Raw genomic sequence first — 8,350 nt, 5'->3', positions numbered from 1 at the left:
CCCTTCCTCTGCCCTCTCCCCCCTCCTCAGCCACTGTCCTCCCTTCCCTTCCCTCTCCGCTCTCCTCAGCCACTGTCCTCCCTTCCCTTCCCTCTCCACTCTCCTCAGCCACTGTCCTCCCTTCCTCTTGCTTTTCCTTGCCTGTTGTCCCCTCCTGTCTTTGCCTTTTCACCTCCCTCTCCTCAGGTCCTGCCCTCCCTTCCCCTCCCTTCTCTTCTCCTGCACTCCCATTCTTTTTTCTCTCCTCCTCTGTCCTCTTGTCCCCTTCCGTTCTCCCCTTCTGTCTCCTCTCATCTCCTCTCTGCTTAGCTCAGCACCGTTCTATTACCTGATAACTACAAAATACTCTGATTAACATCAAAGATGGATTGAAACGTGTTGGCCTCTCCAAGATTCAGTTCCCTAATAAAAGTACTTACTAGCATCTCCCATGGTCCAGCCACCACCATGAATGTAAAACACGGCTCTTCTCATCGTAGACGACTTTTGCTTTGGCTCAAAGACTCGGACTGGAACTTTATCGAACAGAGTATCTGTCACTGTGACATTTGCATCTGATGTTGGTGGTACTTTGAAGAGGTGTGTGATCACAAGAGGTGAAAATCCCAGTATCTTCAAAATCCCTGACTGACATCCAACAAACACAACAAAAAGTACAATTGTGAGTTCTGTACGCACACGAGTATGCCTCCCCATGACTACTGTGCCCCAAAGGACCACTGACAGTAGCTACATTACAGAACTTTTATATATTCAGTATTTTATATACATTACCTCATCTGACCCTCACAATGATGCTAGATAGTGCTGTTATTACTCCCCATTTAATAGGCAAGAAGACTGAGGCTCGTTGAGGTCACATGACTAGCCTGGAAGACACAGCATTTAAGACTTAGAGTCCAGAATAGGACCCTTGGCTTCCTGATGCCAAGACCCTAACTGTATCCCTACCCAAGTACGCCAGGGATTTTAGCTGGACAGCTGAATCTGCCTTGGCAATCCCAGAAGTGTTACGGTTCTTTTAGCGAAAATATTTGCCAGAGTGGAAGGAAAGACAGGCATGATGATGCTAGGGCTGTTCAACATAAGCAGCAACTAAGTGCACGACATTTTTGAAGAGAACAAAAAAGAAAGGAAGCCCAGCCGGTCCTCAGATGCTTTCTGCCAAGAGGTGACCTTGCATCTCTCTCCTCAGTTGTTTTCTGGTCTGTATCCAGTTGTTTAGCTGGAGACTCCAACATTAAAATGAGGGAGCCTTTCCTTGTATCCCCAGCACTCAGCACAGTGCCTGGCGCATAGTAGGTGCTCCATAAATGAAACTTTATTGATGATCAATTAGCTGAATCCAGCACTGGTAAGTGCAATCGCTGAATTTTTGCTGGTATTGGAAACTTCCAGGCCTCCCACGGCCCCTTGGGTTGTTACTCTCAGTTCTGCTTCTGATCCTGAATTAATGTTGGTCACTGAGTCTAAATTAACTTTAGTATTGGTGCACACACACACACTCTCACACACACTCACACACATGGACACACACACTCACACTCTCACACACACTCATTTTCACACACACATACCCCAGACACACACACACACACACACACACTCACACACACAAATATTCCATGATAGAATCCCCATTGAGTTTCAGAACTTATTTATGGAATCAGTGATGTTCATATGGCCAGAATTCATGCTCCACCAGTCCATCACCCTTTGCTCCAGCCATATAAGCTACTTCACCCTCCAAATGTCAGATCTAATCTTGTTCCCAGGTCTTTTCCCCACTTAACAGGAAACAAGTATGGAACACCTGAAATGGAAAACCTCTGCCTTTGGCCTGGCCCTGGGTTCTGAATACTGGTCCCCTTGGTGAGTCCAACCTGATGATCAAGATTCCAATTCAATTCAACAAACAATTATGAAGTCCTGTGAAAGACACCATGCTAATTACAGAAAAGGCAAAGAATAAAAGAAAAAGGAAATGTCCATGAGCAGAACCTTGTAAGAGTAAGTGAGGGACAAGGTCCCTAAAAAGAAGGAAGTCTCCTCAGGGATTACCGATTCTTATTGTTAACTGCTAAACTGCTTATCATTGCAAAAACCTGCACCAGGAAGTCAGGTAGCAATGGTTATCACAAGGTTTCTTTTTGTTCACCAGAGATTGCTCGAGCCAGTGAGGCCCAGGAAGCCCACCCTGGGGGCTCCAGCCACAAACATCCTGCTATTCTAGAAGAATTTGTGCAAATACAACAGTTTAGATTAGGGACCTTCCCTGTTCTTTGCTCTCCTGGTCTCTAGGTAGAATTTCCAGGTTTACAATGAGAACTCTGAAACCCAGCAAATGGGCTAAGGAGGCAGGGGTTAGGGAGGGGGACTCACCTTAGGGTATAATTGCTTTCTATAATCAACTTGCACTTCCTTCCCCCACCTCGGAGGCTGTGCCCTTTCTCAAGAAAGATCCATAAACTTTTCTCTGCTTTCCCAAGCAGTCTCTAACTCCTTTATCATGCCTCTTCACAAGGTAAGAATTTCAAAAGGCAAAGCTGAGGCAAGAATTCACTACAAGCTTGAAGGATGGGATCTGCAAATGGCACATCCCAGATGAAATGTCAAGTTCAAGGAACATCTCATGGCAATCCAGTCTGACTGGAATTCAGAGTGCCTAAAGGCAAGCTCCGGAAACGAGGCTGAAAGGGTCAGATGAATTCAGACTGAGGGTGACCTCACACAGCTAATTTGTATTTTATCTTGGAGAAACAAAGAAAACACTGCAAGTTTTTGAGCAGAGGGCTGACATAATAAGACCTGGGCTTTGAACAGACTATTTCCACATCAATGAGGAAGGAAAAAAAGAAGATAATGAAGTTAGGAGCCCCTGACAACCCTCTGCAGGTGAAGAAGACCGGAATATGGGCCAAGATGCCATGAGAAGTGAAAAGAAGGATGAATTTAAGAGATGCCATTGACATATAATCAAGAAAGATATGGCGATTGATTTATGCAGACTTAAGGGAGAAGAAAGAGCCTACAGCATTCTCTGTGTTTAGAAGGAAACGTTGATGGACTCCTTTTGGAGAATGTCTTTGGAGTATAAAATGGACACTGGCAATGGGCATGCTGGTAGAGATGAGTAGCAGGAAAGGCAGGATAAAGTCAGGAGAGGGATTACAGCAAGATATATAAATTTTGGAGTCATCTTCTGTTCTGACCTCTGGGGCTTCTTTCCAGATTTATGCCTTGGTTGATTCCCTAGATGGAACATTCCTAACTGCTAGTAATGACAGACAGCCCAGCCTCTGAATTAGTTCACTGAATTCACCACCCTGGCTTGCTAATTGACCCTTGCTCTCTCTCCTTCTCTTATCTGGATTCCTGACCTCTAACCAAGTTTTCCAGAAACCTCTGCTTAGTGACATGATGGCACCAAACACTACCTATTTACCTGGTTCTGGCCACATACCAAAATCTGTTTGGAAAGTGAAAAATAAAATGGTGGAAATGGTTGATTGAATGATTGTTCGAATTTCTAAAATTCAACCCAGCCTTTATCAAACCTCTCAACTCCATAATTTCCTTTTCTTCTTGCAATCAAACTGCCAAGTGGATTGATACTTTTTCTCAGGTCTTTTGTGTGTAACCTGTTGAGCTACAGAGAGAGATGATTTACAGGTGCCTCTGGGTTGTGTCTGGCCAGAATATACGCTGTTCATTAGCTTCTGATTAATTGAAATGAAATGAATTTTTTTCTGTCTTGGTCTTGCTGGACAAGTCTGACCATGTCACTCCTCTCAAAGCCGTTATTATTTCCCTGGGAACTATGTGGAAAAGCGCCAAATCCTCACTCTGCCATGGAAGCTTTTCTACAATTTTTCCAGCTTTCCTAATTTTTATTCATTTTTGCTCCGCTCTCCTTTATGCATTTATGAAGACTGGCTTGAAGTCTTGTCACCAAGCTAACAAGACAAAGGTAGCTATGGTTCCTAGGTCTATGATAGAAAGAGAGCGTTCCAAGGTTTGGGATAAGCCAGGGAAAGCCAGGGGCTAGAAGCAGGCTGGAAGGACTCCTGTTCTTGCTAGTGTTCTTCATAACATCATTCTGCTAATTTTGTTGATTATGTTAAATGATAAATAACATTTCGATGTACTACAAAGATTGCAAAGTAGTTTTCCTCTTATCGTGAGACTATAGAGAGAAACCCTTATTATCCCCATTTTATAGGATAAAAAAAACAAGACCCAGGAACTTGTGTGTGGTCCCAAGTGCAGGGCATTGCTGTAAATGAGCAACTAAGTGGCAGATTTGTGATTCAGGACCAGCTCTGACTATGAAGCCAGCTCTTTACCCACAAAACTACACTAACATCATTATTTTTTTCAAGTGATGCCATTTATAATTGCTCATGACTCCTGGATAATCAGGGAACAGTCATCTCTTTGCACATGTGCCTCCTCAATTAAATGCCTTGAAAAAGTCATCTGTATGCAAAAAAAAGAAAGTTTCTGACAAAATATAACACCAGTTTCTGTTAGAAATACAAGAAAGTATAGAAATATATATTTGACCTTTCTTTTTTATGGAAAATGAAGAGCCAACATTTCATGGAAAGGGAAAAAATGAGCAGCCTTTCCATTAATGTCAGGAAGAAAGCCAGCATATTTATCATCATCATTGTTACTTAACATAGTATTAGAAATTCTAGCTTTACAGCAATATTACAAGAAAAAAAATCAAGAGAAAATACACAGTTGGGGCGGCCAGGTAGCACAGCGAGTAAGAGCACCGGCTCCAGTGTTGAGAAGACCTGGAGATCAAATCCCGGGCTCAGACACTTAGCACCCACCCAGAAACACCTGGCCATGTAACCTTGAGCAAGTTACTTAACCCCAACTGCTTAGGGGCGGCCAGGTGGCTCAGCGAGTAAGAGCGCTGGCTCCAGTGTCAGGATGACCTGGATCAAATCCGGGCTCAGATACTCAGCACCACACCCAGAAATAACTGGCCGTGAAACCTTGAGCAAGTTACTTAACCCGATTGCTTAAAAAAAAAAAAGAAAATACACAGTTATAGCAGATAGAAAACCATCTTTTTATACACAATGTGATCTACTTATAAAAAGTCAAAAGAGTTGAGTAAAAAAAAATTGAAAGTATTAATTCGGCGAAGTTGCAGGATATCAGATAATTTCACATGAACCAACATCCCTGTACTTCATTAGAAGGGAGAGAGAGAAAAAGAAACTCCATGTATAATAACTACAGATAGAAAATGCATTTGGAATATATCAGGAAGGCACACAAAAGTTATTTGACTATAAGTACAAAACTCTCCACAGAAATAAAGTCAGATGCAAATAGTTTGAGAAATACTAATTTTTGCATATTTGGGCCAGGCCAATATAATAAAAATGACCATGCTATCTAAATTACTTTACTGGTTCAATATCATAATAATCAAACTAGCAAAGGATGATTTTATTGAGTCAAAACAGTATATTTATATCTGTAGCAATTAATATTAAAATTCATCTGGAAGGCCATAATATTAAGAAAAATAATGGAAAATAGTGGGAAGGAAGAAGATTAGAGCTCAAACTATGCTACAAAGTAGAAGTCACCAGAATGATTTGGTACTAGTTAAAAAAAAAAAAAAAGACGGGTCAATGAGTGGAACAGACTAGGTATACAACATACAGAAGCAAATGAATCTGGTTGCCTCATGTTGGATAACCAGAAAAAGCCTAGCTGCTGGGGTAAGAACTCACTATTCAACAGAAACTACTAGGAGCAAGTCAAACATTACAATTATGGAGGAAGGATTAAAAAAAAAAGAAAAGAATTAGAAGGTTAGAGAGTCCCCATCTACTGGGGATGACTGAACAAATTATGTCATATGAATGAAGGGGAAGATTCCTCAAGAAATGATGAAATGGATGGTTACAAGGAAATATAGGAAGGCTTGTATGAACTGGTGCAGAGTGAAGTGAGCAGAACCAGGAGAATGGTGTATGCAAAGACAAAGCCTAACAGGAACCTGGAGAGACTTACGAACTTGGATTCCAGAAGACCAAAGTCTAAGTATGCTACAATATGGAAAGAGAAAAGGGGGAGGGAGCCCTGATGCAGAATAAAGCAAACATTTAGAGATATGGCCACTGGAGGAATTTGTTTTGCTATTTTTTTCTACAAATTAATGTCTGTTGGGAAGGAGAGGGGTCTAGAGAGAGCTGGATACTTAAAAGGAAAAGCAAGAGGTACATAATAAATATTTACAGTTTTCCGTACAGTCCTTCATGTCTAGTCTACTATGTTATGTGGAAATTCCATTTTATTTGATGTTGTTTGGAGTTTTTTAAGAGAAAAGAAGAAAATCCATCCGTACTCAGTTTCTTTTCTTCCTATTCTCTCCCTCTCTTCTAAACCCTCTGAAACTTGGCTTCTACCTTCAGCATTCTAATGAAATTGCCCTTTCCAAACTCAGCAATGATCTCTAACCTGCCAAAGCCTCCTGGCCTTTACTCAGTGCCCATCCTTCTTGACGTCTCTCCAGAACTTGATGCTGCCATCACCTGTTCCTGGATGCTCTCTCCTGTAGAGTTTTCATGAATCATTCTGTTCTGGATGTCCCTCCACCTGTCCAGTCCTCCTCAGTCCCTTTTGCTGGTGCTTCATTCCTGTCATACCTGGCAATTCTTGTTTTTGTTTGGGGTTCTCTCCTCTTCCCTCTTTGAGTTTCTCTGGATACTGACTCATGACTGATATACCTTACTGATGATCATATCTATCCCAATTGGATTTAATGATTGTTTCTGGGGAGTTAATTCCCAGATCCTGTATCCAGTCCTAGTTTCTCAACTGAGCTGTAGTCACTTGTCACCAATTACCTTTTGGATATCTCAAACTCAGTATCCCCTAGACATCTCAAATATGATTTGTCCAAAATAGAACACATTGTCCCCACCCCAAAACAAAATCTACCCTCTTCTGAACTTCCCTATTGCTGCACCATCATCCTGCCAGTCACCAGCTTGCCATTTCCATGGCATCCTCAATTCTTCATTCTCAGCCGCTACTAATAAAATCCATTGCCAAATTTTGCTGTTTCTACTTTTAAACCTCTCTAGCATAATCTCCTTCTTTGCCCTGCCTCCAGTCTCTCCTGTATCCAATCTACCTTCTACCAATGACAAATTTTCATAAATTTAGTAAACTTCCCAAACATATACTTTCCTGACCATGTCCTTTCCCCTGCTCAACCACCTTCAATTACCCTCATAAATTCAGGATCAAATAAAAATCTTTTGGCATGTAAAACTCTTCACAACCTGACCCCTACCTCCTTTCAGTCTTTTTACACTTTTCTGCCCTCCACACAATCTCTAAAACAGCTTTGTTGATCTTCTAACTGTTCCCTTCCCACAACATGCCATCAACGATATTTATTCCTTTGCATAGATGTCCCCATTTGCAGAATGTTCTCTCTTGTCTTCTCTGCCTCTCAGAGTCCCTGGATTGCTTGAAGTTTGAGCCCAAATGCCACCTTCTTCAGGAGGCCTTATCCATCCTCACTCTCCTACTCCCCCATAGAGGAGGCTAGAGTCTTCCCCTTTGAATTATCTCCCTTTGACTATCTTCCATCTTCTGTGAACACAGTAGTTTGCATCTTGTCTCCCCTTTCTGATTATACACTTCATAAGGGCATGGAATGTTGCTGCCTTTCTTTGCTTTCCTAGTGCATAGCATTGAGACCCAAATTATTAACCAATTAATAATTCCTTGTTGACTTACTGCCCGTGATTCAAAGTTATTGTTTAAAGTTTGCAGTTGGGTGTGGCATAGCCCTGTTCAAGTCAAAAAATCCAGTATCTGTCAATTGTTCAGTCTTTTGGTCATGCCAAACTCTCCATGACTCCATTTTGGTTTCTATTGGCAAAGATACTAAAGTGATTTTCCATTTCCTTCTCTAGTTCATTTTACAGATAGGGAAACTGAGGCAAACAGGGTAAAGTGACTTGTCCAGGGTCACTCAGTTATTTAGTGTCTGAGACAAGATTTGAGCTCCATACTCTATCCACTGAACCACCCAGCTGCCCCAGTATCAACTTTAGTGACACTTAAGACCAGCAAAAGGCATCTGCTATCAAGTATAATCTATTTCACCAACATTTCCACAACCCAACAAGTTGGTGTGCAGTATAAAGTGTGAAGGGGGGTAGAGTTTGAGGAGGAAAAGAGCAAAAGTAATGAAGGGGATTGTGAAAGGCTTCCTCTGATAGCTAAGTGATAGGCAGACAGATAAAGTAGATGGATGGATGGATGGATGGATGGATGGATGGATGGATGGATGGAT

At 41.7% G+C, this 8,350-nt stretch overlaps 1 protein-coding gene across 1 annotated transcript in view; it reads right to left on the bottom strand.

Moving 5' to 3' along the window:
* The window catches only part of LOC138157839 (arylacetamide deacetylase-like), a 35,740-nt gene that overhangs the window by 25,937 nt on the left and 1,453 nt on the right, over window positions 1-8,350 (bottom strand). Inside the window, exon 2 of the mRNA XM_069083648.1 lies at window positions 420-627. Within this exon, the coding sequence (XP_068939749.1) occupies window positions 420-627 (208 nt within the window). The remainder of the gene's footprint in view (window positions 1-419; window positions 628-8,350) is intronic.

The sequence above is a fragment of the Petaurus breviceps genome, unplaced genomic scaffold (genome assembly GCF_028583685.1).
Source record: "Petaurus breviceps papuanus isolate PSGF00001 unplaced genomic scaffold, PetGlider_PUasm1.0 173, whole genome shotgun sequence".
Taxonomy (NCBI): Eukaryota; Metazoa; Chordata; class Mammalia; order Diprotodontia; family Petauridae; genus Petaurus; species Petaurus breviceps.
This window is presented reverse-complemented; position numbering and strand designations above follow the sequence as displayed.